Genomic DNA, 24,015 nt, shown 5'->3' with positions numbered 1-24,015 from the left:
GCCGACGCCGGGGGTGGGGGGCGAAGTTTAAAACGCCGCCCCCCCGGCGACGCCGGGGGGGGGGCGAAGTTTAAAACGCCGCCCCCCCCGGTACTTACCTTTAAACAGTCCTGCGGCGAGTCTCCCTGCTCTGCCACGGTGCCGGCTTGTAATGCTGAGCGCCGGAAATTGACGTCACTTCCGGCGCACTGCATTACAAGCCGGCACCAGGACCGAACAGGGAGACTCGCCGCAGAGGAGAGAGAGAGAGAGGGGCGCCGAGCGGGTAAGCGAAAACCACTCGGTGCCCCTCTCTCTCTCTCTCTCTCTCTCTCTCTCTCCTCCGCTTCAAAAAAAAAAAATAAAATAAAATAAAAAAAGCGGTTGGGGCGGCAAAGTGCCGCCCCTTCTAAAGTGCCGCCTGGGGCAATTGCCCCAGTCTGCCCCATTATAGGGCCGGCCCTGCCTGGAGGATCTTACATCTTACAGAACTTGATTACACATGCTTCCCTAAATCTCACTGTCCTTATTTGAGTAGATTTGATTGTTGGAGATATAAATATTGTTGGCAGATTGAAGTTGTCCAAAATAATAACTGTCAGTCTGTCTAATCATAATGTGGTATCCATAGAATTAACCCCTTCAGTTCCAGGGGTTTTTGATACCTCAAATCCCAGAGCAATTTTGCCATTTTTGTGGTATGTCGGTTCAGCGATTGTTCAAAGTTGTAGAATTTTCACATTAGGTATGATTGCAACTCTAATTTTTAACAAATAAACCAACCATACACACAAAAAGTATATACTTCTGTAGAGCCGACAACCCGGACTATCCTATCAGGAGTATTTGGGCACTCTTGATGCAGGTATTTGGCCACCTTTAGCCACCTGTGCTTTTTTTCGCCAACATTTCTGTGTTGCTTAGATTTTTTTGCACAGGGTATGTGTTATGGCACAGAAACCCAGCCAAAATTGTTTATCTGCATCTCCTGATTTCGGAAATACTCCACATCCTTAGTTTTTTCTTCTTCTAGAGGGCCATATCCATCCCTTACATTAAGTAACCTATAGGGTAGTATTTTTCATATTTATAGCTTAATGGGTTTGAGGGTTGTGAACGGGGGCAGGGAGTTATACCTTTTAGATGTTGTGCGAGGACAATGGGATGTAAGGGTTTTTTATTTTTTTATCTTTTTTTATTATTTTTTTAAAAAAACATTTTGCACTGTTATCAGTGCAGTTTGATTAGGGGTCCTCTTAGGGACCTCTTGAACATGTTATTAATGCCAGTGATGTCACAATGATATCCCTTTTTTCATATTATTGTTTTTTTAATTGCATTTCAGTGACTTTTTCATTTTTATAGTTTGTATCTTTTCAGCTTGTGAGGAGAGTTTCTTACTCTCCTCCATGCAATCTCCCTGCACTGATCACGCTGTCATCTCCATGCAAGTCTCCATAGACTTGCATCGGGGATCACTGTGTCCGTGATCAGTACGTCATCGGAATGATAGGATATCAGTTATTTTTAATAATGACAGGAGGCGAATATTTTGCTATTCTCTCTTTACTGACTCCCAACAGCAGCAAACAAACAGTTAATAACGACCAATCAGGAAAAAACAGTGAAAGTCTATAAATGCTCCTGCCTCCCAAGCCACTTCCTCTTTCTTTGCAGCGAGCGATAATCACAGGAGTCGATCCAAAACCCACAGGGAACAGCAGTCCGAAACATCCGGAAAATACGAATGGTCTTCTAAATGGAGAAACTTCAACTCCCCGAACAGGAGGACAGCAACCAGATGCGATTATGCTGAAAAATAAAATAAATCGTGAAAGGTATCTCCAAGAACAACATAGTCACTAATAAAGAGTGAACATAACTAATAGACACAGATCCCACCAGATAACAATAAATAATAACAATAATAATAAATAACCATAATAACAACAATAATAATTAAAGAATAAAAGGAAATGGCAAGAACTGTACCAAAACAGAAAAAACACCGTCAAACCCGGGGATGGGAACGAGAGGGAAAATATTCACCTCCTGTCATTAAAACTAAGATTATAAGTACACTAAAGATAACATAATCTTCAATTTTAGAACATGACAGGAGACTTCATATTTTGCTGTTTCAACGCTATAAAATAAAACGTACAAAACGTTTCCTCTCTCGACCAATCAGCCGCATGTAAAACGTCCGACAGAGGCGCACCAGCTAAAAAAGCCCAAGGGGCTGCAGCGCCTCTTACTGAATGAGCGCCGAATGAATCCTCCACCCCCGCCAAAGATAGGATCCATCGGACCCATCTGGCCAGAGTTGTAGTAGACACCAGCTTGTGGAGCTTAACATAAGATACCAACAACTGCCCGGACCTGGAAAATCTTAAAGACGATGTACTGTCCACATAGCTGTGTAAAGCGGAAGCCACGCACAGCCTAAGAGAATATTGGAAAAAGGGATAAGAGCAGAAGTGGAAATTAAGGAAGTACCAGGGGATCCCGGAATGACAGGTCCAAAAGGCCGGGGAACCAAACCTGGCTCTGCCAGAACGGAGTGATCAACAGGATCGTCTGGTGAAGAACACGTAGCAACATCGTGATTGGAGGGAAAGCATAAGCCCCCTGAGGAGGCCACTGTTGCAGAAAAGCATCCAGCGCCTCTGGATCCGGAAGCCAACTGAAGAACTGAGAGACCCTGCAGTTCGTCCTGGAAGTGAAGAGATCCAAATCCAACGTGTTGGTCCTGCAGCATGAGGAAAATTGAATCATCCAGTCGCTGGCATCCGACCAATTATGGGAGAACCAATCTGCCGTGAGATTGGTCTCCCCAGCAAGATAGGCCGCCTTGAGGGAGATGTTGCGGCGAAAACAAAATTGGAAAATGTCCTTGGTAACCTTGGACAGAACTCAGCGCGCTCCCCCCAGTTGATTTATGTATTGAACCGCTGAGATATTGTCCATGCGCAGCAATATACAACAATTCGACATGCCCTTCGCCAGACTCCGAATCGCGAAGGAACCAGCAATTAGTTCTAAACCACTGAGGTGCAAGCCTTCCTTGATTCCTGACCATGGGGCTCCCGTAGCGATGCACCCCAACCCCAAAGGGGAAGTCTGGCTCTGGTCTGAAAATGGCTGTGCCGTTCCATGCTTCCATATACCTGATCCACCAACGGATCTCCGTCCTCACCTCCTCCGTCAGAGGAATCAGCTGGTTGTAAAACGGACGTTGTCTGAGGAAGGAAGCCTTCAAGCGCTGCATGGCCCGATAATGGAGTGGACCCGGAAAGATCGCTTGAATGGAGGATCACAGCACACCCACTAGCCTGGCCAATTGACGAAGAGGGATCTGCTCTCGACATGATGTCCTCCTCGGCTCCTTCCCAATGGAGACAATCTTTGTTTGAGGTAAGCGAAGAGTGCACTGGGTAGAGTCTATCTCGAACCCAAGAACTGGATCACACGGGAGGGCTTCAGGGCAACTTGTCGCGATTTACCATGAAGCCCAAGGATTTGAACAAGCGCACCACATATCTCGTCTGTAACTGTAGTCTGGGCACTCCTTCGCAAAAAAGTATATTGTCCAGGTACACTATGCATCTGTACCCTCTTCCTCTTAGGTGGGCCATGACCGGTTTCAGTAGCTTGGTGAAGCACCAAGAGGCAGAGCTCAGGCCGAAAGGAAGACAGGTGAATTGGCATGGTCGATTTTTCCAGAAAAACCGGAGGAACTGTCGACATTCTTGAGCTATGGGAACCGACAGGTAAGCATCCTTCAGATCCAGTCTTGAAAAACAATCGTCCTTTCGGAGACAATCTCGCAACAGATGGATACTTTCCATCTTTTGAAGTGTCTGCATACCACGAACGTGTTGAGTTGTCGCAGATCGATGACCGAGCTGGAACTCCCCAGACTTCTTTCGAACCAGAAAGATGTTGCTGAAGAAACCCTCGTCCCGCGGTGCCCACTGGACAGCGCCCTTGGCGAAACATTTCTGCGTCGATAAGCCTCTGCTGATTGAAAGACACCACCATCTGATGGGGTCTTGACTTCTCCAGCAGAACCATAGTAAAATCTATCCGGTAACCCCGGACCGTCTGCAGAACCTAGGCATCTGCGGTGAGGCTGGCCCAAGCCTGAGGGAAAAAAGCAAGATGACGGCGGTAAAACGAAGGCAAAGATAAGTATAAGAAGGGCCTACCTGTAGAATATCTTGACCTTCCCCGTCCACGGGCTCCTCTACCTCTAAAGGCACTTGGAGAAATGGAAGAAATTCTGGGGTGAGTGTCTGAGGGCCAAAACCGGCTGGCGACACGACCCCTGTCGGCCAGGCCTGCCAAAAACCCCCTTGGTGGCAGGTTGACAAAACACCTTGCGTAGCCTCATCAGCCAGGGGACCCAGATCCTTGGAAGCTAGGTCTGTAAGCTTCGGATCCACCCTGAGCAGGGCCGCCTTGCGCCTCTCTGAAGATAAAGCCGTGTTCGCGTTCCCCATTAAACAGACGGAACGAAGGGCCCATTCTCTCACAGCAGATGGATCCAATTGGAAACCTTGAGTCAAGGCCTAGTCCTCCAACATTAGTATACGGGACAAAGGGCCAAACACATCTAGGAGTTTGTCCTGGGCCGCCTTTAAACCTTTTTCAATACCCTTATGGGGATCTCTTCCAGAGCGGGCCATAAATACACCCACAGTTTTATCAAAGGTTGGAGTAGCCTTATCTGGGACTACAGGTTTAGGGCACTTTGCTCTCAGCCGACTACTCACCTCGCTCTCCAAGGCTTTACGCCCCCAGCGGTGCACACATTGTGTAAGGTGCTCTGGTAGTGCCCATTCAGTTGACCTCAGATGTCTAATATTGCGAGGGTCAAACAGAGGGTGGCCATTCGCGTCTAGCATAGCTTCCGAATCTAAATGGACGTCCTCACTCTGCTGGAAGCCAAACTCCTCCTGTGGGGAACCCTACCCCGTGTTCTGCATCGGAATCCGAATAATCATCCGCCTCCCAGGCGTCAAGGACTGACATAATGGGCCATAGAATGAGTCAGGGACACATTTGGCTTTCTTAGCCGGCTCCTTGCCCTTAGGCTTGAAGGTAGCGCCATTGTTTCCCTTCCAGTACTTTTGGATGTGTGGGGCACTCGTCACCCGATTCACCTGACTCTCCGCGACCCCTAAAGCCTGATTGGCCTGAGGTCGCCTAAGCAAGTCGCTCTGTCGAGGTCTGCGGGATCAATTTGGCCAAGGTCCTCTCTACTGACGTCGCTACCGTGGCATTAATTATCTCTTGTAGGTCCTGGGGTTGCCTAGAGAAATTCTCCATTGCAGCTGAGAGATTGAAAACACCTGATCAATGAGAAATATACATAAAATCAGAGGGGGAAATAATCTAAAAATATCAGTAGCTATAGGAGGATACCTCCTCTAATCCCACCTGGGGCCCACCCAGAAGAGAAACAAGCTACGCAATAACGTTTAGTGTAAATGTAAAGGCCTTAGTAATTTATAGTGCAATGGAAATGCCCCTCACATGGAGTCTGACGCCGGCCACCCTAAGGTAGCAGCACATACGACTAATCCCGAAGGAAAAGCAATACGGAGGAATATCCAGGGAGTAGCAAAGACAAAAAACTTAACCTAACACATTGATAGAAAATCAGGATCACAGTAACCAGAATTGGTTAGTATTGGGGCTAGAGCACAAAACAGCAAAGTGGCCAAAACGTATTTGGAACCGGAGAAAAAAGTCAAACCTAACCTAAGATCGTGAACAGGAGCTTTCCCGTCACAAAAAAAGCTAAAGAAAAAATCGCTGCACCACTAAGTTGCAACAGAAAACTATTCAATAAACGTCGCCTAGAAGGAAAAAGAAAGTTTTAAACAGAACAGATCCAGCTAAAGGTGAAGAAGCTTCAGAGAATTGTAACCCAGAACTTCAAGACGCCATGTACAACACCTTATCCATAATGCTACAGAGACCAAACTAGCCACAGAGAAGATTACAGGAAGCAAGGAAGGACTGCCGAAACAAAAGTAAAAGCAGGACAGGGTGAAAAACAAAACTGAAACCTAACATAATATAAAAGAAAAAATGTATCAGCAAGCCAAAATCAGGGAAGAAAGGGGGGGGGACGCAGTTTAAGGTGGCAACTCAAATAGATAATCCACAGAAATCAAAACTCTGACCTAAAGCTGTCAGAAGTAGCAAAGAAAGAGGAAGTGGCTTGGGAGGCAGGAGCATTTATAGACTTTTTAACTGTTTGTTCCTGATTTGTTGTTTTATTAACTGTTTGCTTGCTGCTGTTGGAAGTCAGTAAAGAGGGAATAGCAAAATATGAAGCCTCCTGTCATGTTGTAAAATAAAAGATAAAGGGTTTTAAAGATAAGGGGGGTCAGACTTTAAGATCAGCCAATACGCAAATGAAAATTCTTGAAGACCTGACAGCCTTTATTGATGAACCGATGCCCCGGATTCAGGAATAGAGTTGGATGTCTAATTATACGTATAGAAAACAGTTGCATTTCCACTATATACAAATAAGGACAATATTACTCTTCTCCATAGCAAATATGGCTTCCACTGGGCAACAAAATAAAATAATTTGCTCCAAAAATGTTATTGAGCTAGAAAGTAATTATAGTTCATAAGTATTTATACCTATATTCTAATTACTTCCCACCCCAATAAAATTTTTGGGGCAACATTTTTTATTAGAGAAATGGAGATTATTAGAGAAAAGTTCTGTCTCCCTGATTAGAAATAATACATAAGTCGTTTAGAAATAATGTCTGGAAAAACAAATTTTCCTATTTTCACATGCAGCGCTTCTGATGCACGTAATTAATATGCACTCTCAACTGCAGGGAATCTTAGGCTGGTTTGAAAAAATCCCGAAACAATTTCATAAAGCTTCTATGGACTACAGAAATTAATAGAAGACATGGTGGTAAAGATTCACAGTTTGATACTTTGATACTGAATTTACTAGCCCCCTGGAATCTGTTGTGCATTATAGACAATCTAGATTTAAGATTGAGGCAACAGAGTGGGATCATGAGAATTTCCAACTAAATTAATTTTAATTTAAATATTTCAAAACTGTAAGTAGAATTTAATCTACTCTCAAGTGGAATGGTTTAACTATTGCAGAGTCAGGAATTTTTTTCCAGTCTATTTTGGAAGAAACTCTCTATCTCTAAATTGAATATAATTTTTGCCAAACAGAAAACAATAAAACTACTGGCAAATTGTGTTGAAGTTATACGGCTCGCTACTATTTCGATACTAGGATTTCTTTGTTGAATATTAACCGCCGGGAATAGAATATGGCGCTTCAGACGGTTAATTTTTCCCTCCCTTGCTTAAATCTAATGGAAGGCCACTACAAACTTTTAAGTAGGTCGCATTTAAACCCATATTAACTCTAAATTGTACCCTCAAGAACCCTTTTTATGTTGGTGATGTGGGGCTAATAATGGAGACGTAAAACAGATATGGTGGGGTTGTCCTCTGATTAGAATAGCATGGGAAAATATATTGGCAAATATCAACAATATAATAGTAATAAATCAAACCTGGGCACCTGCTATGACCCTATTACTTTTGAGTCTGCCTAAGTTAGCCTGAGTAAGCATTGCTGGCCTTTAAAATCTCAATTGCCAAAATTGGAAATCTTCAAAAATAGGTAGCTAGATTGTATTAATCAAAAACAATATAAAATCTGGGTTCACTGGGCTAAAACATTTGAGATACTTTTACAAATAATATATTATGTATGTAAGTTCTCTAACTGCAACCCTCCTTAAATGTTTTTTGGATATTTTGTATTTATTTATTAGATGACTTTTGTTAGCTGAGTCTGATATTTGTTATTTATTTATATTTGTATATGACAATATGGGAAAAAAATACTAGCATATGAAATACAGTGGGGTGAGCGGCTTCAAATATGTCCCAAAAAGGACATGCAGGCAGAAAGACCACATGCCAAAATTCAGTTGAAAAATTGAATTGTGCATGTACCAAATGGGGCCTTTTACAATATATAATTTGTGTGAGTACACTTGATGAGAGAGAAGAAAATTACAGGTAATCACGAACACTGCAGAAATGTAAAAACAGCCATTGTTACACAAGGTAGAAAGGAAAAAAAAACTCAGCTCTGTCCTTAAGGAGTTATAAAGGATACTGCAATATATTTAAACTATGTATGTGCTCTCGTTTCCTATATCAGGAGGAATTGTACCACATAAGCTCTTTTCTCTTCAAAAGACATAAGTTTAGGGTCATCTATGCACGCCCTTAATGGTTTAATACAATTTTCCCATTTGTTTAGTGTTCAAACGGATATGAACGGAGTGGTTTCCTGCATTCAATTAGTTGTCTGTAATTTGAGAGCGCACCTACACTAATTGACACATTTTTTAACGTATATTTTCCTTTTTTCTTTATCTCCCAGGCACGTATTCATCCATTGCATATCCTAGTTGCTTTGGAAACTTACAAAAAAGGACATGGAATTCGAGGAAAGCTCAAGTGGACTCCGGATAGAGCTGTTGTAGAAGCCCTTGACAACTCATTTTATAAAACATTTAAGGTAATTCAAGATTATTATTTTTTGCATAAAGTTTGCCAGCAGATACACATACCATTTCTGTAAAATGATAGCTACAAACAGTCCTGAGCTAGTTCTACAACCAGGCTTATCCTGTTGGGTTTTCTAGCAAATATCAACTATATTGGGATGCTTGCACTTTTCATCTGCTTTGGTAGTTAAGAGGCTAAATATGAATGACGCCCATTGCTGTTTCCAAACTAGATTTTTTTTAAAAAAAATAGGGCATGCTGGGATTTGGACCCCAATAGCAGCTAGAAGAAGCAAAACAGCTGAACAAATGTATATAATGTTGACAACCCAAAGTAGTTCACAATGTGCATTTTAACACTTTTTATTTAACCATTGTAATACCCAATGTGTTCCAAACATTACAGTAAAATTTAGTTTTTTCAATCTGTAACAAACACATTGTATGCAGTATTTATGGGTGCATGCAGTTACTGAAACAACTTATGATTTGTATTCAGCAACACCCCTGGGTACAGCAGTACTCCACATGCATGGTTATGGTATGTTGCTCAGATGTTGGGTCAAACCAGGAACATGCACATTTCAGTTTTTACAGATCGCTTTGCTAGTCCCCTGTCTCATTAAGCCACTTTGCAATGTCGCCATGTTTTTTATTTTTCTGAGTGGATATTGTAAAATACTTTTTGACTTGTATTCAGCATAACCTTACATACATGAGCAAGTCATGTTTCTCAGATGTTGTGGGCTCAAAATTGGAACGTATGCATTTCAATTATCAAACATTACTAGGCCTATGACACAGTAGAGGTCCCACATTTCAATTTAACCCCATAAAACTATATACCGTATTGGCTCAGATATAGGCCGTACCCGATTATAGGCTACACCCTAAAAGTTTGGTGCTATTTTAAACAAAAATGTATTTTTAAAAATACACAGTGGAATGGTAAAACAGTATTCTACCTAATACACAGGAATACATGTATTTTAACATTTTTGGTAACTATTATGCAGTTAGTCAGCATATGTTATATATAAACAGAAATTTGGAAAACCAATAGCCATTTTAAGGTCCCCCTCTTAATTCATAATGCACCTTACTTATAGATATTCCCCTCTGCTCCCCTGATATGCCACTCTGCCCCCCCCGATACGCCACTCTGCTCCCTAGATATGCCACTCTGCTCCCTAGATATGCCACCACCCCCTGACTTATCAATACACCCCCAGACTCCCTGGTGTCTAGCAGGGCCGGTCGCTGATTTTCTGCACAACGCGCTTAGAGAACCTCAGCTGTCACCGCTTCCGCCGGGGCTTCTATGGTAGAGCACCTGAAAGCCCCGGGGGAAGTTCCGGCAGCGGAGGTTGTCTACTTGCATCGCGCAGATGTCCACTGGCTGCCGGAGAGTAGGATCCAGGTCTCCTGCAGCGCTGCGGGGGATCTGGATCCTAACCTTGCTTTTTGCCCGTAGCAGGGCTAAATGAAAAAAGAGAAAAAAACACCCTCCCGGCATGGCGGGCATGTACCGGACGTCGGGCAAAACGAATTGCACATCACTGCGCTAAACCCCGAATATAGGCCGGACTCCTACTTTAAAGACTTAAAGTGGGGAGAAAACAGTGTGGCCTATATTCAGGGAAATACAGTATTACCTAAAAGCGCTGTGACGGAACCCTCTATCACTGGGGCCACTGGAGAGGCCTGGCAGCCAGTCCCTACCGACTATGGGCCCCCGGCTTTGTAAAGACTTCTGTGTCTACCCCCAGAAGTATATCTCATCATTTGCTGAGGGGAATATCTCTGGCAGACAGCCAGGATATACAACCAGAGAGTGACCACCTTTGTTTTAGTTTAACCCCTTCAATCCCATGGGGTTTTTGGTACCTCAAGTCCCAGAGCAATTTTGCAATTTTTGCGGTATGTCAGTTTAGCGATTATTCTCCTTTCCTGTGAATAGTGTACCCATGTAAACTATATATTGTTTTTTTCAAGGAGAGATAGAGCTTTCTTTTGATACCATAGTTGGATGATTAGCTGAAAATTTAGAATGAGAAATTTAGTAAAAACTAGCGACAATTAGAAAAAAAAACCTAATATTTTTTATTATCATCACAAAATTAGGTAAAGTGATGGAAAATCCCCTCCAAGTTTATCAATTCAGGTGTCCTGATTTCAGAAATACCTAATTTATATAGATTTTCCATACTTACCCAGCACCTATGGCTTAACGGGTTTGGGGGGTGTGAATGGGGGCAGGAGGGTTATACTGGCTAGATGTTATACTAGGGCAATGGTATGTAAGGCTTTTTAATTTTTTATGATTTTTATCTTTTTTATATATTTTTTTAATTTTTTTAATTTTATTTATTTTTTATATATATATTTTTTTTTTACACAAAAATGGTTAGCGGTCCTCTTAAGGACCTCCTGAACATGCCAGTGATGTCACAATGACATCACTTAGCTCACATAATTATTATTATTATTTATATTATTATTATTATTTTTTTTTTTTTAAATGAATAAAGTTTTTTTTACAGCCAACCATTTAATCCCTTGCTGATTTTGTACGTTATCAGTCTATAATTTTAATGGTAGGTTTATTCGAATGGTGAGAGACAGAATAACTAATAAAAAAAAATCCAGAATAACGCATTTCAAATAAGTTATAAATTAATTTGCATTTTACTCAGTGAAATAAGTATTTGCTCTATTATCAATCAGTAAGATGTCTGGCTCCCAGGTGAGATTAGGAGCACTCTCTTCCAATTTCAAATGTAGTTTTATTTTTATTTTCTTTTATTTGCCAACCTGTCCCACAGTTATGCACATCTCGCCCCATGGCTTGCTACACTGCCCCCCCAGATATGCCTTAAACCCCCCATATGCCACTTTGCCCCAGATATGCCTTATACCTCCTCAATGCAACCCTGCCTCCTTAATATGCCATATTCCCCCCTATTTGCCTGTATGCGTCCCGACTTACAGATGCTACCCTAGACTTGTCCCCCATGCTCCAGACTCCCTGGGCAGCTGGTGGACATCTGCATGATGCGCGCAGAGAACCTCCGCTCCTACCCAGGACTTCCGCCGTGGCTTCTATGAGTGAGCACCGGATCTGGATCTTAGGCTTATAGTCAGACCTCTATTTGGTTTTTCCTTTTTCGCTAGAATTCCCGTGTCTTGCTACAGTTCCCCTTTGCTGTAATTCATTCCTGGATTTCCTTATGCTCTGTCCTTAACTTCTGATTCTTGAATTTCGGTCCTGCTAATAGCTTCAGTTTCTTTTTCCTTTATAAGTTGTGCCCCACCCGTTTGTTATGTTTGTCTCATTCTGCAGTCTATAGGTATGTTTTATCTCTGTTCTGTGTTTTAGATTTAATGTTTAGTTTCAGTTTTAGTGATTCAGTAGGCAGGATTTAGCACTAGGACCCACCGAATATTGGAGTACTTTGGTATAGTGGTGGGCTAAGCATAGTATGGCCATAAGATGTGACTAAATCTCCAATTGTTGTCCTAGGCTAGTCCTGTATTTATGTTTGTCGGTCTTTTATGTGCCTTTGCCCTCTTTTCCCTTAATCAACTGAGGATTTTGCTTCCTCTCTCCTCTCCCCATGTCCCTGTTTAAGATTTCCTATCCTGGCTTTAAGGAGAATTGTCTGAGGATCTCAGCTCCTCACTCCATCCCCTGTGTTCCTTGCCTTGTTCCCTGTCCTTTGTTGTGTTCCTTGCTCTGTCCCCCTTGCTCGCTATGTTTCTGCTGTTACTCTGCTTGGCTTCTCTACTCTCAGCCTGCAGCATCTTGCTCGTTTCTCTGTAGAGGTATGTCTTGTGCCTGCAGGATATCACCAAGTTTTTTTTGAACTGGACAACATCCGCTGCTATGTCAGGGCCCTGGTTGCGGTCGCCTAACCTCAGATACGCAACACCCGGGAGAATGCAGTGCCCTGCACCAGGCCCTGTCCAACTCCTCTACTGTGCAATATCTCCAGAACACCATCTTTGGGCGCTCTGGGTCGTAACAGTCGTCTGTATGGACCCAGTCCATGACACCCTGTCTTATAATCGAGCAAATATGGTATTCGTGTTCATTCAGAGATAATGAACAGATACAGAATTGCATAATACATGCGTACAAAAGGTGACTGTCAAACAAGCTCTTGACCAAAATTACTGTTTAACAAGAACTTCACAGAACAAGAGAGTCCCGTGTGTACAGTATCTGCTAGCAAGTCAAAATTGTACCATGCAGCAAACGCTAATCTTTATTTTCTGTTTATTAATGTAAGAGAAGAAAACAAGTACTAAGAAGAAAGTGGGAAATGGGAAGACACGAGTGCTCTTCAATAGATATATCTGTCTCAAAGATGTATCAAGGGGGCAATTTCCTCTACATTAGAGTATGTTGTGACCCATGGGTCCCAAATGGCTTCAAATTTATGGGTTTCATCATGTAGTATAGCTGTGATCTTCTCTAAAGTAATGAGGTTCCAAATGTTGGACTGAATCTCTTCCATAGATGGCGGGAGGGTGCCCTTTCATCTTCTAGCTATGGTCTTCTTAACAGCTACACATATAATGTGAATACGTTTTATTGTTAGATGCAGACAATTTTGTTTTGCCGACTCCCATCAATAGTAATCCCACTTCTGGTGAGGGTTTCATGACTGTCCCCAAAGCTCTAGAAATCTTTTTTTGAAGAATTCTGTCCATATGGGAAAGACAGACCCACAAGACCACCAAACGTGCAGGTAGGTACCTCTTATCCCACAATCTTGGAAACAGCGATCACCTGTACCCATGGCTACATAGGACATCTTCAACTGCGACCTCTCTCATGAGGTTTAAGCTTCGTTTCACTCTCCCCCAGAGGGAGTAAGAGGATTTCATGGTTGTTAGGATGGTGTCTCCAGGTAGTCCTGGGAGTTTGGTCCAGAGAACCAGCTGTAATTGATGATGGGAGATGTGACTGTACTCAATATCTACCCATGGTAATGTGCTTTTGGGGTGAGACACTGCTTTCCGCTGCGAAAGTCTAGGCGAGGTAGCACAAGTAAAGGTTTGGCACCGCTAGGCCCCCCTCCCTTAAGCAGATAGATGGCCTCTCTATTAAATGTGATTTTGAAATGCGTCAATATCTTCCTTTCGTATTGGGATGGGTATGGCTCGAAAAAGGTAGAGCAGCCTTGACAACGTATTCAACTTTATCGCATATATTTGTTCAATCCAAGATATGGGCTATTGAGACCACTGCCTCATTTCTTTTCAAAGGGTGGCCAATAGTGGAAACTAGTTTGATCGATATAATGTGCTAGGGTCATTAGTGATGTTAATTCCTAAGTATCTAAAATGTGCTTTCCTCCATATAAAGATAAAGTTAGCTTCACTGGTTTCCCGAAGTCGCTCTAGAAGGTTTATGTTTAGGGCTTCATGCTTAGAGTATTAATTTTTTAGCCCGAGATCTGGGGGAAATCACGGAGCGTGCGGTATAGGTTTGGGAGGGATATCAAGGTTCTGGTCAGCTTAAGCAGGATATTGTCGGCAAAGAGTCCCACTTTATATTGCTGATCACCTACATTGATCCCCATAATATCCGGGTGTACCAGTGTAATATACCAGTGGTTTAACGCATAATGCGAACAAAAGAGGGGATAGCAGGCATCCCTGCCTCGTTCTATTTTGAATTTGGATCCATTGCGACTCACACTTCAATGCATTTCAAGCTTATAAGGCCAATAATATGGCTTGCTGGTCTGTTAGTTTGGCCATCTCAATTAATAATCGATAATGAAAATCGTTGCCAACAAATTTCATTATCGATTAGTTGAATTGATTTTTATCGATTATAAAATGATGGTTTTTTCAGAGCAAACACTCTGAAAAATACCCCTCATTTTATAATGCGTTTGTGACTTACAGCAGTTCCTACTTACCAGTCCCTCCCTGCAATCACTGCCGGAGAAAGAAAGGGGCGGAACCAATTGGCAGTGACTGCAGGGAGGGACAGGGAGGAATAAAGGGGTGGGACCAAATGGTCGATTGGCCCCGCCCATTTCCTATAGTGTCCACATGGCTCAGGAACTCATCTAACTGTGAGTATAAAATTAATATTTGGGCTGCTGAAAGTTATGGGAGGTGGGGGTTAATTTAGGGGCAGTTATAGTTAATGGGGTGTTTAGGGTTAATTTAGGGGCAGTTGTAGTTGATGGGGGGTGTTTAGGGTTAATTTAGGGGCAGTTGTGGTTCATGGGGTATTTAGGGTTAATTTAGGGGCAGTTATAGTTGATGGGGTGTTTAGGGTTAATTTAGGGACAGTTATAGTTAATGGGTTAATTTAGGGGCAGTTGTGGTTGATGGGGTGTTAAGGGTTAATTTAGGGGCTGTTGTGGTTGATGGGGTGTTTAGGGTTAATGTAGGGTCAGTTGTGGTTGGTGGGGTATTTAGGGTTAATTTAGGGGCAGTTGTGGTTGACGGGGTCTTCAGGGTTAATTTAGGGGCAGTTAGGGTTAATGGGGTCTTCTCCAGGATTAATTTAATGCTGAGGACTGAGGGTTAATTTAATAAATTTAATAAGGTTAACTTAAGGTGCAGTTAGAGGTAAAGGGGGGGGGGCAAACTGAGAGAAGCCCCTGACAATGTCAGGCGAACAGTTAATTTAATTGAGAATTAGGGCTACAACTAACGATCATTTTCATAATCGATTAGTTAGCCGATTATTTTTAATCGGATAAAAAAATGTAAATTTTTCATTTAAAAAAATTTAATAAAGTAACGTAGGATGTTAAAAACAAATGGCAGAATAAAAAAAACTTTGATGAAAATGGATTTCTTGTTTTTATTTCCCAACCTGTCCCCCAGTTATGCACATTTGAGCCCAGGCTTGCCACACTGCCTCCCAGATATGCCATGCTGCCTCCCAGACATGCCACTCCACCCTCCCCACATATGCCTTATATACCCTATATGCCTTATACCCTCAGATATGTCACTCCGTCCTCCCCAGGTATGCCGTATACCCCCCTGATATGCCATAGTGCAGGGCTCGACAAATTTGTTGTGAATCTAGGCGCCAGCTAAAAAAGTTAGGAGCCAGGATTTTTTTTTAAACTAACAGTTGGTCAGGAGTGATCTGATCATCATCAGCCCACTTACTAAACTCACAGCGTTTGACCTGGAAGCACCCTGGACTTTCAGGTCAGTGCTGGTTTTTGTTGTTTTTTTTTTACGCTTTCAATGCTGATGTTCCATTGGAGCACAGCATTGACTGATATTAAGTCCCCACAAGCTTGTGAGGACAAATGTTAACCCCTGCAATGCCACGAATGTGTCACAATTGTGGCATTGAAGGGGTTAACGCTGCACATGGAGCGATCAGGCAGCAGGGGGGTGTTGGGGCTGGTCTCTACACTCATGTGGAGACCAAAGAACCCTCTCCCCCTGTCCCTGAGGCTGCCTCTGGCAGCTGGGACGCAATAACTGGTCTATAGACCAGTCATTGCAGGGGGGAGTCTCGTGGGGGCTCGTTTTTGCTGTTTATGGTCTGCCTGGGCTTCCAAAATCGCGGCATTGAAGGGGTTAACGCTGCACTGTCGCTCTCATGGAGCGATCAGGCAGCAGGGGGGTGTTGGGGCTGGTCTCCGCACTCATGTGCGCGGGAAGCTCTAGTGCTGGTAGTTTCCAAATAAAAAGGTCTGGTACCGTTTTCTTTTTAGTTGACTTTTGAGTGCCACCAGTCATGCTGTGTATGTTACTGGCAGGTAAGTACGTTTTCAGGTAGTGTAGATTGCTATTTTCACTGCTTTTTCAGGGGATTTGTGGAGGAGAAGGTTCACTGTATGTCCATCTTGGGTTGTTGCAAGCCACGCCCCCATAATCGTATTCTTATAAGAAACAAGATAAATTTGTTACCTGGCATGTGCAACCATGATATTCCACCCATAATCCCCATGTAGAAAAATAATGATAACCATATTCTTAAAAGAAAATGGGTAAATATTTGCCTTGGCATGGATTGTGATATTTCTCCCAAATGCCCTGAAAAATACCCATCGTCTTATAATCAGACCTCAAATAGAGGTCTAACTACAAGACTAAGGTTCAGATCCCCCGCAGCGTTGTGTGTAGACAACCTCCGCTGCTGCTGGCACGTCCTCTGGGGCTTCTATGACGGAGCACATAGAATCACGTAACCTTCTGGTGCTCCACCATAGAAGCCCTGGTGGAAGTGCTGGCAGCAGTGGAGGTTGTCTGTGTGCATCCCGCAGCCGGTGAATGTTTGCGGGATGCGCACAGTAAACATCCGCTGCTGCCGGCACTTCCACTGGGGCTTCTGTAACAGAGCACCGGCGTGACATGACCTTCCGGTGTTCAGTCATAGAAGCCTAGGCGGAAGTACCGGCCAGCGGCAGCGGAGGAGACACCAGGGATTCTGAAGCATGGGGGACAAGTCTAGGGTAAGTTTGGGGGGTAAGAGTGGCATATGAGGGGGTATAAGGCGTATCTGGGGGGTAGATGTGCATAACTGGGGCATAGTGGCAAATAAAAGGAAATACAAACAAAAAAAAAAAACATTTTCTCAATCATAGCTTTTATTAAATATGAAAAAGTGCCAGACGGGCTGGTCTGAGTTTTTCAGAAACTGCTGATCTACTGGGATTTTCTTGCACAACCATCTCAGGGATTACAGAGAATGGTCTGAAAAAAAGAAAATATCCAGATGGAGAAGACAGAGGCCGCGCTGAGCGGTTGCTGAAAACTTATTCATGAGAGACCACTTGAACTAATGGGTCCCAACTACTGTCAGCATCAACCCTCAAATCATAACTGTTTTAGCTGGTTTATACATTATCTTGGATCCTTGTGACCATTTATGATTGGCATCCTAAATTGCACATATAGGAAAAAAGACCTTACATTTTTACTAGCAGTAAACTTTTTGTTATGAAGGTTATAGTGGTTAAAAGTTTGAAGCATTTTTAAAATACACCTGTTGTTAGATTATTCTTTGTCTTGAATATCTAAACTTCTCCAGTGACCAAACGGCAATCAAGACCACAGCTTCAAAGTCTTCTTAAGCAGGTTTATTGAATAACAAAGTACTGGTTGCTGGAAATAATGGTGGGAACAGGTACTGTAGGCTCAGTATTCTTGGTGAGATGAAGGTGAAAAAGACCTTGCCCTTCTAACCATGCATATTATCCCCCTTTACCCTCAATTAGGATACACGTTGTTACTATATATGGGCAATATATGAATTTAAGGAATCCTATTAGAGCAGTCATAGGATACACTGGCATTCCACAGAAGACCCTCTAAGCTACGTCACATAATTGATAACATATGTTCTTAACACTCAAGTTGCATTCAGGCCTAAAATGTGTAGAACAGAATAAAAGTATAAAAAATACACCTGTATTGACATTAAAGTCATATGAATTCATAGTAAATGTCAAACAATTGTACATCTTTATTATCTTTAGATGGTAGAACCAACAGGAAAACGTTTCCTTCTTGCTATAGATGTCAGTGCATCCATGGATCAGCTAGTTTTGGGCAGTACCATCAATGCCAGTACTGTAGCTGCAGCAATGTGTATGGTGAGTAAATGTAATCTATTGTTACTGGATTATTACTGTTTTCATTAATTAGTGGCTTGTGAGTTGTTATTGTCCGATACGTTCTTGTTTTAAATATGTTCCAAGCATGGCTTATGTAAAGTAAGTAAATGTATAGGGTCGTTTCTCAATCAGAACTCTTTTGAAACAAAGATAATATTCATTCAGACTTACCTTTTCCAGCATTAGGAACAAAATGAGGCATGATTTTGAAGTAATCGTTTAGTTTATGTATTTTCATATGATTATGATATCTTGTACAGTAAGCAGATCCATCTAGATCCATACTTGTTCTTCCAGATTTAAAAATTGTGGCCTGTTTGTCACCCTTGAGACATGTAGTTGTTCACCGTAGCTTTTACAGAGCTAAATGATAACCTCAACTCATGTGACATTTTGCTTTAGAAAATGAGCTCTGAGTTCAGGTTTATTTCTGAAGTGAAAAATATTAGAAATACTCAATTTCACAGAATGTTATCTGATGCACAATTTGCTTCACATTTTACATTTATTTAACAGCAAACCTGTCCTTGAAAATGCAGTTAGAAACTTACACCTGTAAAGTGTGAGTTTTTAGCAATATGCCATCTTTTTTCTTAAAAAGAAATATAACTTACTCTGGCTAATATCCATAGACACATAGAATTTGACAGCAGATAAGGACCATTCGGCCTGCCTACTCTGCCCATTTTCCTTATGTAGGAGACTCAGAACCTTATCAGTCCTTGGTGTATTGTCTTAGCTTATTGTATTGTAAAGCTTTATGCCAATCGCACAAATGTTTAATTCATTCAGTGTATTAGCCTCTACCACGTCTGATGGACGGTGGTTCCATTTCCCTCTCGGTAAAGTAAAACTTCCTTAAAATACAGTTAAACCTCCGTCCCTCTAGTTTTATATTATGACTGTGTGTTCACATTTTTCATCCTTTTCAATAAACTTCCCTCTTGTACTTCGTTAAATCCCTTAAAATATTTATATTTAAACCACATACTGTCTCATCTCCTGTTTTTCAAGTTTATTGCCACAATAATGACTTGAGATAAACATAACAGAATATAAAAATGTCTACTTTTCTGTTATTTTTATTCTGCAGCTTGTTGCACGCACTGAGAAAAACTCTCACATGGTTGCCTTTTCTGATGAAATAGTTCTGTGTCAAGTAACTGCAGATATGAATTTAACTGAAGTATCAGAGAAAATGAGTGATGTAAGTAACAGAAGGGAAATGCACATTTTCTGAAACAGCTAAGGCAAATTTAAAAAGCTGCTCCCCATGTCCTATTTAGGGCATATTTAATGCCAGCCGATACAATTTACCCCAATCAAACCATATATTTTTAAAAACTAAACTAAATGTCCACCTATACTGTATGGAGTTAAATGCCTGATTTAAACAGAGCTCAGGAGGTGATTTTTGAGTGGTTTGGGCAGTACATCATGCTGTGCCCCACCGTGTTTTGTTGTTTTGCAGCCGCAAGGAAGCACTGATTGACGGAGAGGGGCACCAAGCTTGGCGCCTCACTGTCCTCCGTGAGGCCTATGTCTTGGTAGGGTCTTGGTAGGGGTGCCAGCATTTCATGCTGAGCGCCGGAATATGACATCGTATTCCGGCGCTCAGCAGCGAAGCAGCACGTACTGCAACACAGTAGCAAGACAGAGGTCTTTACGCTCCCACCACAGGACTTCTGTAAGGTAAGTGAACTACAAAGGGGGAGAGGATGGATAGTGAGAAGGGGGTGTAGATATTGGAGGGGGTAGATGGGGGGACAGGGTAGATAGTAAGAAAGGAGGGTAGTAAAAACATTGAAATAAAGAGTCAGAATGAGTGAGAGAATGAATTAACCCCTTAACGACAATCCCCGTACATGTACGGGGTTGCCGTGCAACGTGTTAACGACAATGCCCGTACATGTACGGGCTGCCGTTAAATAGCTGCATCGCCGCGATCGGCGGCTTTGCAGCGTCCGCGGAAGCCTCACAAGTGAAATGGCCGCCGCCGCACCGATCATCAAAGATCGCGGCGGCGCCCGGCTAAAACTGCTTAGGAAGCGATCGGAATCGCTTCCTAAGCATAAACTGTGTTACTGACATGCCTCAGTATCGAGGCATATCAGCAACACAACCCGCCCCGACCCCCGATCGCCTTGTGATTGCTCCGAGGAGCAACCACAAGTGCCATCCTGTGAAAAAAGTTTTTAATAAGCAAGTCCTAAAATTCTTTATCTTTACAAAAATTCCAGCATGGAAAGAGTTAAAATATTGGCATTACAAATGCCCATAGGGTGTCTAGTATTAAAAAATATATGAGTTGATGGGGTAAATTGAATTGGCCGGGTTCAAAGATGTCCCAAATATGGGACATGGGGCAGATGTCTAAATGGCAAAAAAATACACACCTCACAAAGGCGGCATTTTACTTCCCAAATAACCCTACAAACCCATGGGGGGTATCACTGCGCTCAGGAGATGTTACTGAACACATATTGGGGTGTTGTTTGACACGGACATGCACCAGGAGCGATAAATTTATACCCGAAGTACAACATGTGTGAAAAAAATACAAAAACAATTTACTACCATAAAGTTTCACAAAGGGTGGTGGTAAAATTAGTGCATGGAGTGCATGGAAAGGGTTAAAATACCAGCATTTCAGATACCTTGGGGTGTCTAGTTTTTAAAAATATATGATTTGATGTGGTAAATTTCATTGGCCGGCTTCAAAGATACCTGAAATGGCACATGGGGGGAAGAATTACCAGATTTGGAAAAAAAGGTTTTGAAATAGCAAAACGCTACCTGTACTTATTGCCCCATAATGTGCAGAAAAAAAGCAAAAAAACATAAAAACATTGGGTATTTCTAAACTCAGGACAAATAGTAGAATCTATTTAGCAGGTTTTTTCATTCGTTTTTGCAGATGAGCAAAAGTTTTCTGTTTAAAAAGTGAGAAAAAGTAATTTTTTTAACAAAAAATCCCCATATTTTATCATTTTTTTATAGTAAATTAGATGATATGATAAAATGAATGGTATCTAAAGAAAGCCCTGTTTGTCCTGGAAAAAACAATATATAATATGTGTGGGAGCATGAAATGAGAAAGAAGAAAATTACATCTAAACAGTAACACTGAAAAACGTTAAAAGAGCCATTGTCCCGCAATATACTAAGAGTAAAAACCCCTATTGTCCTTAAGGGGTTAAAGATTTACTTTGTATATACCTTTTTTCCTTACGTGCTCTCCTTGCAATAGGTTTTGGTGTTTATATATATGTACAGTGCACGTACCTCTACCATTATTGGTAGTTTGTTCGTTTTTGGTGATTATTACTTCTCCAATTGATCTTTACCTGCTGGGTTTGTGTATTATTATGTTGATCTATATCTGTTATGCTATGTTTCCATACATTATGTATGTACACCTGCAAATACAGGGTTTGAATGTCTAATTCAGTTGATCAATACCCACAGTGCTGTTTCCATGTGTTGCTTATTTTATCTATACCTTCAGTGCTGAGTTTACATGGGATTTCCAGTTGATCTATACTTGCAATGCTGGGTTTGTGTTATTCTGTTGATCTATACCTGCAATGCTCTGTTTCCATACATTATTTCTGTATACCTGTAAATACAGAGTTCTTATGTCTTTTTCAGTTGATCTATACATGCATGTGCTGTTTACATGTGTTTATTTGATCTATAGCTTAGTGAATGAGGGGACAAAGGGACTCTGGGGATGATTAGGGGGAGAGGACCTCTCAATGTCACAGAAGGGTCAGAAATAGGGAAGACTGTACTGACTCTCACAGTCTTCTCCTAATCTGCAGTCAGTGTGGCAAAATATTTGGTGCGGGAGCGGGGGGAGTGGTTGCATGCTAGGGAGCGTGGAGCAGGGCCCAAGGAAATGCTTGGGTAGGGTCCAATTTTTTCACTATAAAATATATTGGCAGCAGGGGCAAATATCTATATATGTTTTGGCAGCAGGAGCTAATATTTATTTATATATTGGCAGCAGGGGCTAATATTTATATATTGACAGCAAGGTTTAATATTTATATATATTGGCTGCAGGGGCTAATATTAATATGTATCGGAAGCCGGGACTAATAATATATACCGGCAGCAGGGTCTAATATTAATATATATCGGAAGCAGGGGCTAATATTTATATATATATACACCGTATTTGCTCGATTATAAGACAAGGTTTTTCTCAGAGCAAATGGTCTGAAAAATACCCCTCGTCTTATAATTGAGGTCGTCTTCTAATTAGACTTCAAAAAAATGTCTGCTGGGGCCGTGCTGCTTACCGGTGCTTTGGTCCCGAGCAGCGTCTCTTCTATTAGCAGCAGGAAGCTAGTAGAGTGTCACATAACTCTACCTCCCCCCTCCTTCCTCTGAGGGCGGGGCCAGAGAAGTTGCTCGCAGAGCCGGGCCCCTGCAGAAGTCTGCGAATGGGAGATCTGCAGTTCAGGTAAGGGGGTGGGGGGTTTGAGCGTGTGTGTATGTGCGATTAATGGAATGAATGAGTATTTAAATGTTTGTGAATGAGTGTGTGTGTGATAGCATGGATGTGTAAGGGGGGGGGTAGCATGGCATAGGGAGGCTGTACTCAAACTCCTATCATCCCCAGGTTCCAGCATGTACTGGCTGCCTTGGCTTGATAGGAGTTGGATTGCTGTTAGCAGTTATATGATATATATATATATTAGGGCTGCAACTAACGATTATTTTAATAATCGATTAGTTGGCCGATTATTTTTTCGATTAATCGGATAAAAAAAATGAATGTAAATTTTTCATTTATTTAAAATAATTTACTAAACAAATGATGTTAAATACAAACAGCAGAATAAAAAAACTTTGATAATAAATTTCTTGTCTTTATTTCCCAACCAGCCCCCCAATATATGCACATTTGAGCCCAGGCTTGCTACGCTGCCTCCCAGACATGCCATGCTGCCCCCCCACATATGCCACGCTGCCTACCACAGCACTCCACGCTGCCTCCCACATATGCCACTCCACGCTGCCTCCCACATCTGTCACGCCACGCTGCCTCCCACATCTGCCACGCCACAATGCCTCCCACATATGCCACGCTGCCTCCCACATCTGTCACGCCACGCTGCCTCCCACATCTGCCACTCCACTCTACCCCCCACATGCCACTGTGCCTGATACGCCTTATACCCCCTGAAACACCACTCCATTTTCCCCAGACATGCCACCCTGCCCTCCCCACATATGCCACGCCATGCTGCCTCCCACATCTGCCACTCCACAATGCCTCCCACATCTGCCACGCTGCCTCCCACATCTGCCACTCCACGCTGCCTCCCACATCTGCCACTGTGTCTGATACGCCTTATATCCCCTGATACCCCACTCCATCCTCCCCAGACATGCCACCCTGCCTCCCAGACATGCCACTTCTCTACCCCCAGATATGCCTTATACACCCTGATACACCACTCCGTCCTCCCCAGACATGCCACACTGCCCTCCCCACATATGCCTTATATACTGTATATGCCTTATACCCCCAGATATGTCACTTCACTGCCCCCAGGATTTAGATTCCCCTAAATTAACCCTAAACTCCCCATTAACCATAACTGCCCCTAAATTAACCCTTAACACCCCCTTAACCACAGCATCCCCTAAATTAACCCTAAAGACCCCATCAACCACAGCATCCCCTAAATTAACCCTAAACACACCATTAACCACAACTGCCTCAAATTAACCCCAAACACCCCATTAACCACAGCTGCTCCTAAATTAACCCTAAACACCCTATTAACATAACTGCCCCTAAA

The 24,015-nt window shown here is 42.4% G+C and overlaps 1 protein-coding gene across 2 annotated transcripts in view; it reads left to right on the top strand.

Moving 5' to 3' along the window:
• The window catches only part of RO60 (Ro60, Y RNA binding protein), a 119,559-nt gene that overhangs the window by 66,055 nt on the left and 29,489 nt on the right, over nt 1–24,015 (top strand). For both annotated transcript variants that reach the window (XM_053468631.1, XM_053468630.1), the window contains 3 exons: nt 8,450–8,587; nt 18,059–18,175; nt 19,290–19,403. In XM_053468631.1, coding sequence (XP_053324606.1) covers nt 8,450–8,587; nt 18,059–18,175; nt 19,290–19,403 — 369 coding nt within the window. The remainder of the gene's footprint in view (nt 1–8,449; nt 8,588–18,058; nt 18,176–19,289; nt 19,404–24,015) is intronic.

The sequence above is a fragment of the Spea bombifrons genome, chromosome 6, assembly GCF_027358695.1.
Source record: "Spea bombifrons isolate aSpeBom1 chromosome 6, aSpeBom1.2.pri, whole genome shotgun sequence".
Taxonomy (NCBI): domain Eukaryota; kingdom Metazoa; phylum Chordata; class Amphibia; order Anura; family Pelobatidae; genus Spea; species Spea bombifrons.
This window is presented reverse-complemented; position numbering and strand designations above follow the sequence as displayed.